Raw genomic sequence first — 21,273 nt, forward strand, 5'->3', positions numbered from 1 at the left:
TTAACCTGTCAAATGTTTCATATTTTGATAGTTTACCGAAGGTTTGGTTTAAAATTCTCCACTAAACACGTGATAGTATCATGGATTGGTGTCTCAAATATCCCTTGTTTATTTCAGTGCAATGTCTCATTTTAAGCCCTTGTTTCATGTATGTACTGTTTTGTAACAAGACCAATAACAATCCATCTGAGTCTTGGTGATTAGCTTGTCTCCATTGGTAAATGGTCATGTACCGTAAATGTGCCACCGAGTGTTCAGTCCTTTGCACTACATGTATTGTATCACCTTATATGTTTGGCTCAAAATCAATTTATATGTATTCCTTACTGTCAGATTATGCCATGGGCTGGTGTAAGGAGGCTCGGCTAGTTAATGACATAATTTGGCTTTGGATATATTATTGCTGATAATGGCAAAGCAGGAAAAAGATAAAAGTCGGAAACCTAATGACCAGTGATCTCAAAACAGAACTATAACACAATGCACATACATGTAGCGTATGCTAAATCTTCGGAAACGTGCATCGTTTATGTTTTCTAACATGTTTATACAAAAACATGCCTGCAGTGGAAGGTCCACCGAATCATTTCCGTTGGAAGCAGTGAAGGTTAAGCTTCTTGCACCATCTCTGTATACTGTTAGATATTTGCTTGCTTTGCAACCATTGAATTTGCCTCTGTGATCGTTAATAGACTAGAATTATGCTTTAATAACGGTGATTAGAAAGTGGGAACCAGATTTTTATACAAGGTGGCTTTGCAATACTAGTAGGATTATGGACAATAGTAGATTTGCCGTCTACACGAAGGTTATTTAGTTTCGATTTTGATAACACAAGAATTTACGAAAATCAGTGAAGCTGCAGGCCTACACGCATGCAATCCCAGATTAAAACGTTTTTTTTTTTTTTCAGTACCTATAAGTTCCATTCATTAATTTGTCTAGTCTTCTTTTAAAACTCCCTATTGATTCGACACTAACAACATTATTACTAACTCTATTCCATTCATTTTCAATTGTTTGAGAATCTCTCTCTTACAATTCACTATTAAATGCAAAGCACATAGCAAAGGTAGCCTACACAATAAGGAAGGAGGCTGAGAGAGAGAGAGTTTAAAAATATGAACCTAACATTCACATATGACAGGTGTTAGAGGCCAGTCTATGAAGCCCATGGCACCATCCTTAAAATTTAACCAGTTGAGATAAGCAGTTGCATGTTTCATGTGTGGGGGTGTGGGATAATTTTGGCTGAGTGTTGGAATTTTATTTGTTCAAGTTCTTCTCAGCCATTGTTTATAAGTGAATGTTTTCCATTTATGGCCCTATCAATAACTCCACATCAGTTTGACCCTATCAACTAAGTCCATATTAGTTCCCCAATATTTAAAAAAATATGCCAAATCTCAGGTTTCTTGTTGTGCCACAGAAAGTCCTGATTTACAAGAATAATTTTTTCAAGATATTGTCAAAGTAGTAAGATCAATATTCTCTTAAAAGTTGTATACTCAGATTTGAACAATCAAGACCAATAGATTGATCAATACTTGGTGTTAAGAAAAAGAGGATCTTTGTACTTGCACACAACCCTCACTGATGCAAATAACATTAACTACAGTAGTTTTAATACTCATCATCGAATTTCAGCATAGTAATCCAAATTCCTAGTCCATATTTCATCATATGTACATAATATCCACTTCCCATATGCTTTGAAAGGAAAAAGTAACCACAGATTTTCACTTTTATTGGAAAAGGTCATTGGGTTTAATCATACACTGCTCAGGGACTTCGGACTCCTCATTCATGCACACAACACACTGTGACGGGAAGCATTGTGCTTTGTCCAGGGAAACAGATCAGCGCCGTGGAAGACAACAGTAAAGCATCAATAATGTCATCATCATCTTATAAGCATTACCAGCATCTTCCACTGACCAGCACCACAGCTAAGAAATGTAGTGGAGTTTTAATACCAATCCTTTGAAAATTACCTATCCCAGTCACAAGGGTTAGAATGCCCCATTTACAAAAAGGCTGAAGGAATGTGATCAAATACATTAAAGCATAGAAAAAATACTCTTTGCATACATTGCTCTTTCATCACATTTTAAATGAAATCTCTACATTCAAAACATTTTGGTTAAACTAAAGAAGTTATCAGAAATAACTCCTTTATGAGGAACTCCCTGCATGACCAATGGGTATTTTATCAATGAAAATACTAATACTTTAACCCTGAGGCAACAAGCCACTTGTAACATGTAATTATCCTTTTATTAACAAGGAAGTTTGAAATTGGAAGTTTTAATATTTGGCAAATGGGAGCTCCTTTTTAAACTAAGTAAGGACAACCACTTCCCCATCTGAGAAAGCAAAATCCCTAAGGGTTACAAACAGAAATCCTAGAGTTCATCCTTCGCAGGCACATCACCCTCTTCATCCTCTTCTTCCTCATCCTGTAAAGCAAAAGAACACAAGTATTTAAGTGAATCCTTCAGCCACCAAGTAGCTCTGATTTCAAAGACTTTCATCATACAAGGTTAGGGAATCATGCAGTTATGACTAATAAGCAAGAGCAAGTGATTTTGTTAAGTCAAGCAGTGAAAGGAGGAGGGAAGGCAGGAGTAATCTGATTAGGAGTTACATTGGTAAAGATAGCTAGGTACCTTCTCTTCGGCAACATCGCCCTTAATGAAGGAACTGAGTGCCTCCAATGTTCGTTCGCCAGAGTAATGTTCAACCTATGGGCAAAAAGCAAAATAAAGGAACATAAGCAGAAGGAATCAGAGCCTAGACAGTGTTAGGTAGCAGCGAATGAGAAGATGGGGAATCTGCGCCGAGTGAGAAGGAGGGGAATCTGCAGGTGCGATCAGGAATCATGCAGGGTAGTCAGGCACTACCATGACTGCCTACCTCCATGTCTTCAGGGGCTGCCTGACCATACACACCACCTGTTTCCAAGAATTTGGACAGGCCTTCCAATGTTCGCTCTCCATTGTACTCAACCACCTATGGTTGTGAAAATGGTTAAAAAGAAGGTATTTTCAATATTGCAATATTATTACACTATTTCAATGTTTCAGTATTTAAAAAAATAAATCAAACTGAAAGCTTAGATATAAAAATATTAAACTCGATCTTACAGCTTTAAGTGAAAAAACAGACCGATTTAGTTAGGTTTATGATCAATCAAGTTCCAACACAAGTCATCACCTCATTGGTGCCCTTCTTGTAGAGCTTTAGCGTGGGGAAAGACTGAATCTTGGTGTGCTCCAGCTCATTCACTGTGGCATCCATCTTGGCAATGACCACAGTGTCATCATCCTTAAATTTCTCTCCAAGCTGGTCATAGATGGGAGCCAGCTGCTTGCAGTGCCCACACCATGGGGCATAGAACTCCACAAGCACATCATTGTCTTTGTTGAAAGCCACCTCATCAAAGTTGGAAGCCACCAGGACCTGAAATTTAAGCAGAGCTTCACTCACATATAAGAAGAGAATGTGCCAGTGGCAATCCAGGCAGCCATCCACCCTATCCTTGCTCCTAATGAGCATTTCACTTGAAATATGAATAGTAGATCAAGAACAAATATCAAACCTGATTTCCTGTGTTGAAATCAGTGGTGGATGACATGCCTGGTCAGAAGGAGGACTTTAAAATGTTGTCATTGTTCTATACCATTATATATACAGGACACTTCCTCACAGCCAACCTCTCACTTCTTGTTGCAACAATACTTACAATATTTTAGTCAAATAAGGATGCAGCACATCAAAAATTTAAATTTACTGTTACCATTGCATTCTATGCTATTCAAAAGCAACTGAAGAGAAAATGGAACTACCTTGCTTTCATTTCATCTTTGCATCTATCCTAGTAGAAATTATGAACTGTCCCTTTGCCATGATGAACTACAGTAATAAGATAAGAGCCCCAGGTCACATCCTTGTAACACTATCAGATCAGTGTTTATCATGTATAATGTCAACCCTCCAGATCCCCATAAATATTGATAATGTTGGTAAGCCACTCCATACCAGAATTCACTTATCAGCTCCCTTCAGACCTGAGCTTTTATAAATAAATCCAATCTATCTACCAGGATAGTATCCCTTGTAATGGGCATTTAGAAAAGTGCATTATATGCATGCATGTGTATACACACACACACACACACACACACACACACACACACGTGTGTGTACTGACCATTTTGCTAATATTGAGGGAATAAAAAAAAATCAAACTACCTTGATATAAGCTGCCACAGTCTCTAGAACTAATTACTTAGGCCACAGCAACCCTGCAAGGATAAACAAAAATTTAATGTCACAAAGAAACAGCAATAATTCTCACCTTAACTGGCTCCTTGTCCCAGTCTTCAGGAAGATCCTGGGACAGCAGATGCTGCTTCAACTTCCCATCCAAGAACTGTTGCACAAAGTTAGTCAAGCCACTCTCACTGAGATCATAGGTGTCTGGTTTGTACTTGGCCATGTCCTCTTCCAGCTTGATGATACGCAGTCCAGGAACCTGCAAAGGCAAAAATGGTTAAATATCCCAGTCAGAATACAACAAAAGGATAAAGACGAAAATAAACTCTACTGAATACACGTAGAATACAATAAGTTTCCTCAATTAAATATACTTACTTCTTCCTTCTTCATGCCAAAGAACTCGAGGATACGAGAATGGTCCTCTTCATCAGTATTGATGGTGACGAACAACACCTGACCCTTAAAAGACTTGGCAACATTCATGCATGCTTCCATGTGGGTGTCATAGTGGCCAGCCTCCTTGGAAAGGAAGATGAGCAGGTGGGACTTGATCTCTCCACCAAAGATCTTAGAAGCAGTCTCATGGTTAAAGTCCACAACCAGTGGCAGGGAGTTGGCACTAACAAATTTGGAGATACCCTCTTCAGTGATCTCTCCTTCATACTTATTCTTACCCTCATCAAAGTCCTTGAACAGAATGATGCCCTCACCCTCCACTTCGTATTCTTTGAAGACTACATCCTCAGAGGTGATACCAAATGGATGGTCATCGGTGGCACCTGCTGCTGCCAGGAACTGCTTAGCCCCAGCAGATTCCTGATCCTTGAAGAAGCCAATGATCACAACTGGACTGGCATCAATCAGAGCCTTGGCTTCATCCACAGATGCAATAGCCTTTGCAGGTGGGCCAGTCTTCTTCAGCAGCCAGTTAACAATGTCATCAGCCTGGCGGCCACCATTGTAATCCATTGGCTTGCCATTACGGAAGAACTTGAGGGTGGGGTAACCCCTGACGCCATGCTCCTCAGCAAGCTCCGTTTCTTCAGTGGCATCAACCTTAGCCAACTTGATGGCAGATTCCATCTCAGTCAGCTTGGCAGCAGCCTTGACATACTCAGGCGCCAGAGCCTTGCAGTGACCACACCATGGGGCATCTGAAATGCAAGAATTTTTAGTAATTTGTTTATGAATAAATAAGCAGCTATATATGACTTGAGATTGAGAGAAAATTAAGGATCTATTTTGCACTCATTTTAAATTATTTTAATATACCATGAAATGGTTTCAAGAAAAATTACTATATTTTACATAAAACTAAATACAACAAAAGTAAATTCATCCATTTAAAGGCCATTCCTATATACAGATACCTACACATTCTCCCAACATTCATAAGATTCAAGGAGATACTTTACTGTCATGCTTCCCAATATGTTCAAAGGGCATTTGATGGTGGGGAGAGTGATAACCTAAGAAAAGAGGGCGACCAGTGCCGGCTGGCGGGGTGAACAACCTTTCCCCCGTGAGCACCACACTTCGCTACATCACCACGCCTACTCATACACGCCCTCCCCGGAGCACTTCATTATCAATTGCAATTTTATGACCAGTCCTAATCCAACTCAAAAGTTCATACGCATATTCGAAATGAACTTAGCAAAACAGTGGAACGCGTGGTACCGTTAGGTGACAGCACGCCCTTCTCCCTCCTGTAATCGCCCCCGCCCACCGTGACCGCGCGTCTCAGTGCACTCCATCTGCTTCATAGCTCCTTACACCCCGCTTTCACCAGACAAGCAGTTTTGTTTTCCTTTCTTCGCTCAATGAATACCACCGCCTCCTAGCCCTGCCCTAAAGCTTATGTGGAGCGTAATGGTGCTTCGGTGCAAGGACTGGAATGTCTTCATCGCACAGAACACTGCTCATGCCTCTTTACTACTTTGCACTTGATGAAATTATTGTCCCATCCTCTACGGTGTCAAAATAACCGAGCAAAATATTTACAAAATACATCCACGTACATGTCAAACCATTTAATAATCTACTATACAAACTTTTATTCCTAACGAATCCATCAATTCGTTAACCCAAGTTCCCGCAGTGAGCTTAAAGACAACACATTCATTCAGCATTCAGGACAAGCAAAGCAGCATCTGGCAACCTTGCCCTTGAAAGATGCGCCTTCTAGCAGCCAAGGAACAGGCGGATGTCATTCCTTGTTCACCAACCCTGCACATAGACTCAATACCGAAGTGCTGACATCACTGCTTTGCTCAAACGAATACTTAGCGCATACATATCAGAAAGTGACTTCATTGTACTCAAAATAACACGTAGTAACTGGCATATCACAATGCCAAACAAGGTATTGGATAACGGTAGGCTATATAATCCATATGGGCGTTAAGGATGATATATGGCCAGACACTTGACACACTGGTTATCAGTGATGTAAGGACAGATGACATACAACGGCAATGCATAATGACGCACATTCAACCACCCGGTAAGAAGCAAGATGAGCCATGTTTTGGAAGACATATACAGATTATTCACCATAAACACGCCCATTTAATGAAGACACTACATGTCAATGCAAGTGACTTATTACTCAAGTATGACACGATTACACATCAATCCCAAGTTTTGTGACACCACTCGTGTTCATGCACAGTAAAAATCTGCATGGCATCTTACAAGCAACCAATATGCTGCTCCGATCCTTCAGGCAGCAGACCGGTTTCCTCCCACACGCACGAGCATCATCACCGGGGAGGGAAAAGCCCACCACCAAACGTGAACCAATTTTTACTTACAGAACTCGACCAGGACGAATTCATTGTCTTCGGTAGCCTTCTGGAAGTTGCCTTTCGTCAACACTAACACGCCTTCATCTGTGCTGATATCTTCTGCTATGACTGCTAGAGCCAAGGTGGTCAGCACGACGGCAACGGAAACTCCCACCCTCATCGTCCGGGTTGTTGATACAGTCTGGGACGAGAGTGTGAAGGCGCGGCAAGACGCAGACGTGGCCAGTCGTGGGCCGCCCCCATTGGCTGGTTGCTGCCGTTACCAGTGGCTGTATTTGTATGGGGTTTTACTCACGCATCCAAACTCGTAGTGTCTAGAGGTTATGAGAACAACATTTAGCGTTTATTGGCAAGTCTGCTAATGTTGAGATTTGGTCATCTCGAAAGCTGTAGTAAATAAGCGGCACGTTTGATAGGAGAACGTCTACTTCAAGTTTTCAAGTGGTGTTTGCCAGTCAGTGTGACGTCACTGCAATGTGTAAGGGGACGGGTGGATTGTGGGTAGTGATTCCGTACCGGGACTTTAAACTCACTGATAGGGAAAATACTAACATATGGTATGAAAGTACGTGGGTGGTTATAAACGTACTTAAAGGCAGACGGCTATAAGCATCGGTAGAAAACATGAATGCAATGCCTGTCCATGAATTATAGCTGTGGAAGTTCTGGCAGAGTATTATGACAACACTGAATTCCACGCATGAGTTTTTCATGTGTATACAATATATAATACAGCATGTTTTTTTGTGAAATTGTTATGGGGAACCTAAAGACACTACTAATCGATCATATGCAGGAGTAGTGTAGCTAAACTGATGTGTTATAGCATTCTTTTCATGACTCATCGCTTGACATAGTTTCCTTATGAGGTGGAACAAATTATCTTCCCCACTTTACTACTAATTCGACTACAGGGATAGAGAGAATATTTTGTTTTATTTGGGATTGTATTTCATCAGACAGTATGAATTCGGTGCAATACAAGACTATAATAGGTAACCTTAAAGACCGGTTTTCATGTAGTTTTTTCTTCTTTTTTTTCGTTTCTTTTCTTGAGTTCCAAAAGCTTACTGAAGGCCATTCGCTGAATGTTAAAGAGAAGGACTAACACTTATGATGAGAGAGAGAGAGAGAGAGAGAGAGAGAGAGAGAGAGAGAGAGAGTACTGGTAGGTATTGCTTTTGCCGCGATGTGTATTGTTCAGCATCCGACTCTAATGATTTAAAAGGGGTTATTGGAAATGTACTTGGTGCGGACTCAGTGACATCCACGTGACTCCCACTGGGTTAGACTATTATGTGCTGCCTCTCATGCTTATACGTCTTACCAACACTATCATCCCTGTCCCAGGTTATTACTACTACTACTACTACTAATACTACTGTCACTGTGTTCATTGATTACAGTGTGTTCCTGTAGACGCATATTTAGTTTTTTTATTTACGTGGTGTTTGTATAATCATGTAACAGTATGTGCTTATTGTATCTTTGTGTGTATTTATTTATTCATTTATTAATTTACTTACTTATTAATTAATATATGTAACTTTCACTCGCCGCCAACACCCACCACCACCACCAACACTCCACCACCTCGTGTTCCTGTTCTTCCTCTTACTAATGTACACGTGTAGTTAGGAAACATGCGGCGCCATCACCACTCCCACCCACAGGGAGCTGCAGTTCCTTACCCCGTGTGGTGAACATTCTGCACTTTCTCCCTTTGAAAGTTATGGTCGTTCGCTTCAGATGACTGTAGCTATTAAAAAGTGTATGTATCTGTACTTGTTTTGGAAAGCCCTACAGTTCATAATGTAGCGTTGTCTTATTATTATTATTATTATTATTATTATTATTATTATTATTATTATTATCACTTCTTTTATGTTTTTAAGTGTATTGATTTCATATCCACGTGTTTTGTTTGTTGTGGATCTACAGTATATGTTTTCCGTGTTAGTTTGACTATGGTGGGCACTGTGGTAGGCTTATGGTATTGTATTGGCAAGGTCATCTGGGCCAAGTCAGTGTTACGGGACAGAGCGGTACTTGTCCCACTGAAAAATTCCCGTGAGCCAAGATCGAATTTGCTGTTTTTCTAGCGAACCATGAGAGAGAGAGAGAGAGAGAGAGAGAGAGAGAGAGAGAGAGAGAGAGAGAGAGAGAGAGAGAGACCGCTCACGCTAACATACGTCAAATTGTACACGTGGAATTGTGCCGTAAGCAAACATACACACGCACACACACACACACACACACACACACACACACACACACACACACACCTGTTAACTTCCCGCCACACCATCAGCCAACAGGTGGGATTTTTGCAGCTGCTCACCTGTACACACCACTCAGGACAGGTGTTCTGAGCCGGCGTGTGTGTGTGTGTGTGTGTGTGTGATAAGAGCGAGAGATGTAATGCGTATGTGGAGAGAGAGAGAGAGAGAGAGAGAGAGAGAGAGAGAGAGAGAGAGAGAGAGAGAGAGAGAAGGATGTGAGCGCCCCAGGTGATGACACTTCACTTCCAAGACCCGAGGGAATGAGATAAGACAAGGCATTCACATCATTCACGTCGCCATGGAAGAACACAAGTATTCCAAGAAGTGGCATTAATATACAACCTAATTATGTGTAGAACTTATCATCGAGGCATTTGTATCATTAAACACTATTAATTCGTAACATTTATGTACACATACACAAGGATAATCAGTTGGTTCATAGATAGAAGTTTGGTGGGTTGATTGTCTAAGCGACTGATAATATGTTGCTTCTGTAAAAGGTCATACATCTCGCTCTAGTGTCTCCGAGATGATAATACTGTATTCTCAGACGTTTCAGTGTCTAATCTCGACTACTTTTAATAGGGTACAGTGGAAGTTATTAGGTTTTTTTAGGGATTTTTTACTTCCTACTTTTATTGGTAGTTTAACAGTGTTTCTGCACGATTAGTAAATAAAAAAAAAAAAATACATCAATGAGAACCTGACAAATCATCTATATATCCTTTGAAAAATAGTCCCTTGTTGGAAGTTACTCGTTTTTCTCAAGTACTTATTCTTCTGCTCCATTAGCGAGAGAAAAAAAAAAAAGTAAAACACACATGATGACTTGACCCTTTGAAAACGGTCATTTGCTGGAAGGTAATAAGTTTTTCCAAGTACTTTTCTTCGTGGTTTTAATGAGAGTTTGATAATTATTATGTACACTTAGTAATAAAAAAAGCTTATGCTAACCTGACTAATCACCTCTGTAGCCTTTGAAAATATTCCTTTGGTGGCGGTTACTCTTTTTTTCAAGTACTTTTTTCGTGCTTTTACTGATAGTTTGCCAGTTATTCTGCACGATTAGTTTAAGAAGATGGGATATACTCGAGTTTCATTTAAAAGCATCGACTACAGAACCAAAGCAAAAGTTACCAGTGAAGCTTTAAACTTGTTACATCCCTCTTTTGTACGTGAATAGCACAGCCAGTTGTTCCAGACACGGAAAGGCAGATAGGGATATACAGAGAGAAACACGCTATGTATTAAAGATACGTATAGGTTAAACAGGTGCGTGTCTGGTGTGTGTCTGGATCGTGTATCTTGTTAACTTGTACTTTTTGAGGTAAAAGACCCTAGCACGCAATGACAAATATGGGAGGCGAGGACGGAGCGGAGGAGGAGAAGCTGGAGATAGTTACACGAGGACGATATAAATAAAAGGATGAGGAATAAGATGATGAGGAGGAGGGGATGGTTACGAGGAGACGGGAATAAGAGGATGAAGAACAGGAGAAGGAGGAGGTAGTTATTGGAGGAGGCGAGGAATAAGATGAGGAATAAGATAATGATGAGGGGGAGGAATAAGAGGGAGGTAGTAGACGAGTAGACACCTGTACAGGGTCTCTAGGAAATAGCGGTACTTCCCCCGCGCTGCCACACCACGTCGCACCAGGAAAGTATTAAGGAGAGTACCAGTTACCACATGTCTCCATGTGACGTAGGCTGGTAACCTTACTTGTATAGTATTAAGACTACAATAACTACTGCTAGTATTATTACTACTACATCTACTACTACTACTACTACTACTACTACTTTATAGGGAGAAAATCATGAGCCCACAAGTGGAGTTTTCTTATTGAATTGCCAGTATGAGTTTACGTATGTATTATGTAATGTGTAAGTTACTTGTACGTTATGAAATAAAGAAGGATTGATTGACTGATTGATCGACTACTACTACTATTACTACTACTACTATTATTATTACTACTACTACTACTACTGCTACTACTACTACTACTACTACTACTACTACTACTACTACTACTACCACCACTACTGCTACTACTACTACTACTACTACTACCACTACTACTACTACTACTACTAATACTACTACTACTACCACTACTATTATTATTACGTACTTCATCGGCCGTAGCTCGCATACTGAAAAATTTTGTTTTCTCATTAGAATTATTTTCAAAGGTCATACAGGGTATTAGTCGGGTTCTTATGAGTGTTTTTATAAATTGATGGAGAATCTTGGTTCAACTATTACTAAAATCATGAAAACACTTGAAAACCTCAATAACTTTTACTAAAGTCTGTTAAAAGTAACTAGCTGAGATGAAGTACAGGGAAATTTGTCAGTACGGTCCCAGGCCTGCACCTGTCCTACCTCACAGGCATCGATAGTGGAGGAAAACACGCTACTCAACAGAAATGATACCGCAGTCTCCTTTGATGAAATTACATGAGTGTCGCATGATATTCAATGCAAAGAAACCCATGAAAGCATATCGCAAAAATTCTATTACCTACACAAATGGATACAAGGTCACATTGAGATTCTCTTTGGGTTCATTAGACGAGCTTAAGTGGGTCAGCTTCTTAGCCTAGTTTCAAGACACTTCTTGTATTTTTATTTTTTTTATTATTGTTTTTGGACGACTCTCTTTTGGGACTGGGATCTTTTGTGGTGCTTTTTTTTTCCGTCTTTTGTTGCCCATGGCTAGAACCTCTCTTACAAAATAAATGAAATTAATTAATTAATTAATTCAATACACTAATCAATTAGATAAATACTAAGCTATGATAGGTTAGGTTAAATTAAATCAAATCATCTAACCTAATCTGACTATTCTTATAAACAGGTAAGGTGACTCATATTTATGTGACTAGTATCATTCTGGTGCATAATCTTGACTAATCTTAACAGGCTGTAAGTAGAAGTTATTGTGATTTTCAATGCTATTTTCATGACTGAGTGGTATTTTAACTAAAAATATTCATGGTCAATGCGAAGATACTCATGAGAACTTGATTAATCATCTCTATGGTCTCTGACATTTGTATCTTATGAGAACCTAAAACTTTTTTTTCAAAGCATGGTTCCTAAAAACCATAAGTAAAGTTACTCCGTCCTTACTTATTTGCTAACTAGATATCACAGCAGATAAGCAAATAATTAAAAACTTACATCCCACTCTGTTACCATCTTGACCATGGATCGACTAACCTGCCACTTCCATTGCGTTTTGCGTTTTCTCTCCGTGTCAAATCCTCCGATCTCCTCAGAATCTATCTGTTGTCACACTGCAAATGTCAGCAAACTACACGACCCAAGACTCAGGAACAACGCTAAACACAGTGGAAGTAAGTACGGCAGGTTAACTTGACTTCTGGCCAAAACTGTGTTGCTGTAAATGAAGGAAATGAGGGAAAGCGGTTGAGTTCCTGAGCTGTTTGTATTCAGGCTTACCGAAGCGGGAGACGGAGCTGCCTACAGGTCAAATATTTACCCATCGACTGTGACCAGCTGGGGCAGAAAGGCCGGGAGACATTCCAGTGCTTCCCTGTGAGTCAGCGGGAAGTTAGCTGTTGATTGTAGGCTGCTATGGGCTGCTATGATAGTGTTATGGACCGTATTCTCGAATGTTTTAGGACCAAAGAGACCGGGTGAAAATTGTTTCCCTTTGAGTCAGTGAGAAAGAAAGCTGCAGTTTAGAGGAGCTAGTTACCCTGCTGTGTGTAGACTAATATGATATCTCTATAGACCGTTTTCTTAGATGTTTCAGCGCCTCACCTGGACTACTTTTAACATGCTGTACTGAAAGTTATTACGGTTTTCAGGGATGATTTTTATGATTCCAGTGATAGTTTAATAAGGAATCTGTAATGTCAATAGGGAAAAAGGTACCTATTAGAACCACATCTATCATTCCTGAAGTCTTTGAAAATAGTCCTGATAAAAGAACCGAGCGTTTCAAAACAAGACGCCATGATGTGTAGAAAGTTTAGCATTGCATCATACACAAGGCGAGTGGCAGTGTTTCACATATGAGAGATTGTGTCGCGGAAATATGACGTGTCCTTAGGAACCTGCCTCTCTCTCTCTCTCTCTCTCTCTCTCTCTCTCTCTCTCTATATATATATATATATATATTATGCAAGACTTATAATTATATCTTTTCTTGGAAAAATATACAACAACAACAACAACACCAACAAAGAAGAAGAAGAAAAAGAGGAGGAGGAAGAGGAGGAATGGGGGAAGGCGGAAGAGGAGGGGAGGAAGAGGAGACAGAGATGAAGAAAATAAGGAGGAAGAGGAGGAAAAAAGAAAAAAAAGTTTCAAGCGCAAAATCACTTTCGCAGATTATTCATTCGCCCTTACCGAGAGAGAGAGAGAGAGAGAGAGAGAGAGAGAGAGAGAGACCGCCTTTGTGCATATGGGGTTGAGGAGTAGGAGCATGATGACTAAGCCTAAGAAAAGAAAGTGTTTACGGACACGTCGACCTAACTTCCAGAGAGAGAGAGAGAGAGAGAGAGAGAGGAGGGGGATATCAAATTAGTATAGGATATTACTCGTAGGTACATATTATCCTGATAACTCTCTTTTATTTTTTGTATTTATCTTATTTTATTTACTTATTTATTTATTTGTTTATTTATTTACTTATCAATCTATTTTACTTTTTTTCTTTTTGTCCTTCGCAAGCAGCTGAGGTTTTTATGTTCATGAGGTGAACTGATGTGGAGAAGACGAGGATAACAATTACTTCTCTCTCTCTCTCTCTCTCTCTCTCTCTCTCTCTCTCTCTCTCTCTCTCTCTCTCTCTCTCTCTCTCTGGGTAACGTGCTAATTGAGGATATGATCGATCCATTTACTGGATCTACTGAAAGTGAAGTAATTAATTTATTTATTTATTCACTCATCCTTTCATGCTTTCTTTCATTCTTTTCTTTCTTATTTCTTTCACGATGCGCAGGGAATAAGGTGGCAGTGTTCTTTGGCTGTAGGATGTGCCAGCAATCTGCCTCTCACTACCAGGGAGGGATGGCGCACCGATATACTTAAGCCATGGAAAATCCCTGTTAAATAATGGGCGCACATATCACAGTCTCTGCCTCCGCTAATAATGGTATCATTAATATATCCTGTGCTCGTTTTGCTTTGCTGCTTGGCTCTCCGTCTAAATTCTGTGCTGTCAATTGTGGTGCAGTTTTTTTTTAAGTTCTGTGGTTGTCTTCGCTGGTTGAATCTCTGCTTAAACCAGTGATTCTCAAACTGTGCTCTGCGGCATAGTTCACCACGGCTATCCCTCAAGTGCATCGCGTAATTTTCATGGACAGGTATACACTACACGTGACTGTAGAGTTGCTGCGCCATCAAGATATATCATTAGTGCGCCAATAAGCGAAAAAGTTTGAGAACCTCTGGCTTAAACTATACACTATAATGTTCAGAATTTTACGTTATACATTGTTATGTGGTGGTGGTGATTTTAATCCTATTCTTGTCTTATTTCGCCTCTATGTCTAAACTATATACTGTCAATGTTCCCTCACAGTACAAATCGTAACGTGGCACAGCTGATTTCAGGAATCTTACAGCACTGGCATTCACGATTTTGGACTTGGAGTGTCTTGAATACACCCAGTTATAATTATATCTCAGAAATGCATATACCTATAGGTCATTTTGGAGGTATATGAAGGGTATAGGTGGCGTGCTCAGTGCTCAGTGGTTACCAGTGAGGTGGTTCTCAATAACACTCTCATCAGATTTCTGTCGCTTCTCAGAATATGGAAAAACTGATGCCAGATGTCTCACCCTTTAGTTTACCTGAGATCTTGGCTTGGTTCACTCACTCCTTCTTTACACACACACACACACACACACACACACACACACACACACACACACACACACACACACACACACACACACACACACACACACACACACACACACACACACACACTCACACACACACACACACACACACACACACACACACACACACACACAAACACCCACACACACACACACACACATACACACACACACACACACACACACACACACACACACACACACACACACACACATGAGCGCACGCTACTAGGTAGTTATAGGACCGTATTCTCAAACGTTTAATTTCTTTTTATGCAAGAGGAGTTTTATGCAGGATGGTGAAAAAAAAAAAATATTATAATTTTCAAGAATGTTATCATGATTCTAGTGATAGTTAAGCAATGATACACCATCAACGGGAAAGAAGAGGAAGAAAAAGAAGAAGAAGAAGAAGAAGAAGAAGAAGAAGAAGAAGAAGAAGAAGAAGAAGGAATACACCTTGAGCACCTGACCAATCATCTACGTCACCTTTGAAAAAATCGTACCAATGAGAGACCAATAGGGTTAGGAGCATGAGTCATATAATGTAACACTTGTGATCACGTTGCCACATTTCATGAAAAGAACTTGAAGCAATGGGAACGATTTTTTTTTTTTCTTGCTAACGAACTTATACATTTGTTTTCTTTATATACAAATTTCCAGTGCCTTGTAAAGCCTGAATCTTCTCTTTCTCTCTAATCAACACTCGGTGGATTTTCCTTTTGATGGTCTTTCTTGCTTTCCTATGAACCTTTATCTGTATCTTATTTCCTTCAGACCCATGGTACGCAACATACCAACGCGCTTTGCTAGTATACGTGTGTGTGTGTGTGTGTGTGTGTGTGTGTGTGTGTGTAATAATAATAACAATCATAATCATAGTAAAAATATAATGATAAACGGTTTAGTTAAGTAGCAACTGTGAGGCTGAAAATATGCTCATTAAAATTACAAGATTCTTCGTGGTTACAGAGTCAAGTGTGTGTGTGTGTGTGTGTGTGTGTGTGTGTGTGTGTGTGTGTGTTGAGCAGTCCTTCTACTCACCAAACATAATACTGGAAAAAAAAAGGTCAATGGATGAGAGGAACAAGCTTGATGGAGATTAAAGAGAGAGAGAGACAGATGAGGGATGGACGAGTGAAGTGAAATGAAGTGAAAAGAGTTGGTATGACCATTTACGCAGCGAGAGGTGGCTGAGTGGCGCCAACGTCCTGCGGGGAGAGGGAGAGGGAGGGTGAAGGGTGGATGAGGGGAGGGAGAGGGAGGTGGACACACTGCCACATGATTACTGGAGGGGATTCAAGGGGTGGTGAGGCAGCTGGTTTATCATTACTCTCCGTCATTAAACCGCTAATCTACCTATCAATCCTCTCATCACACACACACACACACACACACACACATGGTTTGCACAAGTTTCATCCATCCCTGTCGCCTGTCTCTCTGTTCCCCTCTACCTCAGCAACATTTCTTACCTTCTCTCTCTCTCTCTCTTTCTCTCTCTCTCTCTCTCTCTCTCTCTCTCTCTCTCTGGTTGCTGTTCTAACGTTGTATCCTCCCTATTTGCACTTGTATCTATTAATTGTTGCCAAAATGCTTTCAGTTCCCTGCACCATGATGATGAATGTTCTTTTTCTTATTCCTCCATGTTATGCCAAAGGGAAAAAATAAGAAAGAAAAAATATTTATAGACAAAGAATTGAAAGAAGAAGAAGAAAAAAAAAAAAAAAAACTCGTACCTTTTGGACGCTGAATTTTTTAGTTCCTCGACCTCAGTCACAGCATGGAAAGATAAGAAGCTGAGACTATCATGCATTAGGGACCACACCAGAGTTGAAGCGTATCCTGAGTAGAACGGAAGGGATAGGTGGATATGCACGAGACACGAGACACAAGACGAGAGAGAGAGAGAGAGAGAGAGAGAGAGAGAGAGAGAGAGAGAGAGAGAGAGAGAGAGAGAGAGAGAGAGAGAGAGAGAGAGAGAATAGAATAAGAAACAAACAGAAATAGAAGAAACTTTGCAGGAACGGTGTGAAATAGACAAGTTGCTGACAGACACAGGTGGAAAGACCTAGAGGAAGCGAGGAAGGGAGGGAGGTGTCAGTGGAGGATGATGATGATTACTATTTACCCTGAAGAGCATAACACTTGTGGCAAGTTGTGGGGGTTGAGGTTACTACGTCAATGTGTGCTCATGAAAGAGGTATATGAAAATATAGGTTTGCAAACGGAGCAGTGGATGAGTAGTGCAAGTCTTTACAAAATAATACTAACGACTGGGTAATGAGCGTGAACACCACCACAGAGGTCTTGATGAGGGGAAGGTCATGTTCCAGTTTATGGAAACTGCCTCGTGTAATCAAGCGCCATTTCGCATCATGATAAATATTCGCTCGTGTTTTTTAACCGTATTCTCAATGGTTTCGGGGCCTTTTCTCTGCTATTTTGGTCAGACTTGTGGAAATTTCGAAGGTTTTTCAAGGGTAATTTCATGCTTCTCGTGATAATTCGACGTGCTTCTGCACCATTTATGAGAAAAAATACCCGTAAGAACCCACCTAACCATCGCAGTATTTCAAAGCAGGTGCAAGAGAACTCTTTATTCTCTCATGAGACCGGAGAGATGATTAGGCGGGTTATTATGTGTATCTCTCATTAATGGTGCATCTGTCACTTTTGGAAACTCCAAAATTTCCCGAGAGTCTTCAAAATAACTGAAATAAGGTCTATAATGCTTTCAGTCACTCTCTTTAATAACATAGAGGCTCGTATTATTTAAGAATGTTATTATGTTATTCAAATAAGTGAACTCACTGTAGGGACCTCGGTGTGCTGTATACGCACTCTAGCATGATGGGAAGCCATGGGAAGGGAGGAAGTTAGACGGGAATATTTATCGCCCTCTGATACCCTCCCTAACACAGGTGTTCTGACTGTCGCCTGTACCGCCTGTATCTGTCTGGCCACGTGGTGCTCGCTGGTGGAGGAAGCACGGGAGAAAGTATAATGGTGGTGGCGGCGGCGGAGCAAGGGAGGAGTTAGATGACTGGGGAGGAGTTGCAGGACTAGAGAGGAATGCAGGGTAGAAACAGACTGAGGAAGACAGAGAGGTATATCCTTAATTTGTTTTCCTTGGAAGAAGTTAGCGGACTGAAGAAATATAGGAGGAAAAGACAGACTGGAAGACAGAAAATATGTCATTAATTTGTTTTCCTTTGAAGGAGTTAGAGCAGTGATGGTCAACTTGGGTGCATGGTGCACCCTGGGGTGCATGAATTTGTTCAAAGGGCACCTGGAAATGATGGGGTGCATGGAGGGGTGCATTGCATGACCAGTGTGTATAAGAATGCACAGTAAGAAAAGATGTTTTAGGAAGGAAATTGTGTGCTGCGTAACATGTACGTACAGTACATGACATGGCCACTGTATATAATCGTGCATCATAGAAAAAGATGTTTTAGAAAGGAAGTTGTGTCATGTGAGGAAGTAATCTGAAATGAGATTAAACTATGACAAATTTCCGTATTGCATTAATTTACACACAAACCCGATTCGCTCCTCACAGGTTCAAGATGTGGCATTTTGTTTTACTATGATGCATTTAGCACCCACATAATTATATAACAATTCTTTGGGACCGAGTAGGTATTTTCTAGGTTTAAATTAGAGACCTATTACTTTTATTTATATATATTTTCAGTCTTAAGACTTTAGAAAAAAAACGTGAACTAATTATGTTCATTTATTTCTTTATTTATTTTCAATTAATCATTTCAGGCGCGAGAGTGCATGAATTTCTCAAAAGTTCCTGGAAGGCTGCATTGACTTAGAAAAGGTCGGGAATCACTGAGTTAAAGCACGGGAGGGGAATGCAAATAAGAAACTGGGAAAGATAGAGAAATATATCATTAATCTCTTTATCTTGAAAGGGACGCAGCACAGTAATGATCGTGAACAAATATGAGGTGTATAATTTAAGTTTATCACGTTTTTTCACGGAGTATTACCGGTGAATTTCATCATATTGATTGCTGGTAATTTCTTATGGATACGCTTCGTTTTATATTGATTCGTTTAATTTTATTTAATTGATTTATTTTTTTCAAGTGTAAGAACTGAATAAATATCACCTGCTTGATTATCGTTGTGTTCGTGCGTCAGTTTGTTTTCCTTCGTTCTGTTGCTTAGTAACACTGCTTCTCATAGAGAGAGAAATGTCAAACGCATATCCTTTGAAGTGGTACAATGGAGAAGAAGGAAGAAGAAGAAGAGAAGAAGAAGAAAAAGAAGAAGAAGAAGAAGAAGAAGAAGAAGAAGAAGAAGAAGAAGAAGAAGAAGAAGAAGAACCCAACATTTGTGAGAGAAAGGCGATACAGGGAGTAAGAAAGAAAGCGGAGAGAAGAAAGTAGAGAAAGAGAGTATATATAGGCAGGAAAGAAAGCGGAGAGAAGAAAGTAGAGAAAGAGAGTATATATAGGCAGGAAAGAAAGCGGAGAGAAGAAAGTAGAGAAAGAGAGTATATATAGGCAGGAAAGAAAGCGGAGAGAAGAAAGTGGAGAAAGAGAGTATATATAGGCAGAGAGAGAGATAAGGGTATGAAAATATTGGAGCGAGATGAAAAAAAAAAACAGGAAGAAAGGAAGTCAGAGAGAGAGAGAGAGAGAGAGAGAGAGAGAGAGAGAGAGAGAGAGAGTCAAGGCAAGACGTGAACACCGTGACTATCTTCTCCTATCGCTTGTTACCTTGGGAATTTACGAACTGTATGCTGAATTTTGCCATGGTGCTTTGGTAAAATAAACACAATCTCTCTCTCTCTCTCTCTCTCTCTCAACGGTAACGCCACGCTCGCCAGAACCAACACTCTCCCCTGGCTTACATTTTCCTACGTGACACATAAGCTGCATCTGGTATAGTGCCAATGGCTAACTCAACAATACTTTGTCTTATATGAATCTTATGGCCAGAGGATGAACTAAGCAGAGCCACGTCCTATTGATGTTTTAATCCTCTCCCTGCGATGCGCAATAATAGACTGCACTACGTAAAAACCCTGTACCAAATCTTCACAAGCACCTATAAGAAAGAAATGGGAATTAAAACCCTTTCACTGCTATTCGGCACATTTTTCCTTAATATTGTTACATTTTATCTTGTTCTACAGCCGGCTTCAAACAATGCATTGGTTAGTAATTGCATTTTTAACTCCTTCCTTGAAGATGCTTATTAAGATTCCAAATATTGTGTTAATTGGTTTGAATTGTTGTATAACGCAGTGAAAGGGTTAAAAGAATAGATCTTCCAATGTCCAGTTAGTGCAGTGTTTAGAAGTGGCTGCAGAACAATAACAAAAAAAAAAAAAAAAATGTTACAGAATAGTTTGTGATGAAGGAGCCGTGTGACATCAGTGAAAGTGTTGAACTGGCCAGTAAAAGTGTAACCTTGTCATTCCGAACTGAGTGATATTTAGAGTGTCTTTCTTTCGTAGGTCATGGAGTCACTCGGGAAGCAAATGCGTATTGAAATGAATATACAATGTTCATTAAGACGTAAATGACGAACTGCATTTTCATACGTTTCGGCGTCTTATCTCAACTGATTTCAACAGACTCTAGTAGTTATTGAGGTTTCGAAGTTTTCTTATTTATTTGTGTGTGTGTCATTCACCTACGGTTGTCTGCTAGTCACCCAGCCAGCCGTTATCCTGCGGAAAGAGCAGAGCTCATAGTGATCGATGTTTGGGTATGACTCTGAGCTTCTAAGAAAGCAATGCATAGATGCCAGAAATAGAGCAAAGAGAATATTAGGATAATTTTTAGGAGTGTTAAAAGTAGAGGTCCCGAAGTAATATTAAAGTTATACTTGGTGCAGGTCAGACCTCATTTAGACTACGCTGTGAAGTTCTGGTACCCATATTACAGGAAGGATAATACTCGTAGATCTATTAGAATCAGTACAATGACTAAAAGGATACAGGGATGAAGGGTATTCCTTTACGAAGTGAGAT

At 40.1% G+C, this 21,273-nt stretch overlaps 1 protein-coding gene across 3 annotated transcripts; it reads right to left on the reverse strand.

Annotated features, from left to right (window-relative positions):
* Window positions 1-1,730: 1,730 nt before the first annotated feature.
* On the reverse strand, window positions 1,731-7,368 carry LOC135105735 (protein disulfide-isomerase-like). Of its 3 annotated transcripts, XM_064014177.1 has the most exons (7): window positions 7,098-7,286; window positions 4,657-5,435; window positions 4,361-4,537; window positions 3,217-3,462; window positions 2,917-3,012; window positions 2,670-2,744; window positions 1,731-2,459 (listed from the first exon to the last, which is right to left on the reverse strand). In XM_064014177.1, the coding sequence occupies exons 1-7, from the start codon at window positions 7,249-7,251 to the stop codon at window positions 2,406-2,408; spliced, it is 1,581 nt and encodes a 526-aa protein (XP_063870247.1). In that variant the 5' UTR covers window positions 7,252-7,286; the 3' UTR covers window positions 1,731-2,405. The 3 variants fall into 3 exon arrangements, with proteins under 3 accessions (XP_063870247.1, XP_063870249.1, XP_063870248.1); XM_064014179.1 differs by lacking the exon at window positions 2,917-3,012 and having other exon boundaries at window positions 7,098-7,368; XM_064014178.1 differs by lacking the exon at window positions 2,670-2,744 and having other exon boundaries at window positions 7,098-7,341.
* Window positions 7,369-21,273: the final 13,905 nt, after the last annotated feature.

The sequence above is a fragment of the Scylla paramamosain genome, chromosome 12, assembly GCF_035594125.1.
Source record: "Scylla paramamosain isolate STU-SP2022 chromosome 12, ASM3559412v1, whole genome shotgun sequence".
NCBI classification, from domain to species: Eukaryota; Metazoa; Arthropoda; class Malacostraca; order Decapoda; family Portunidae; genus Scylla; species Scylla paramamosain.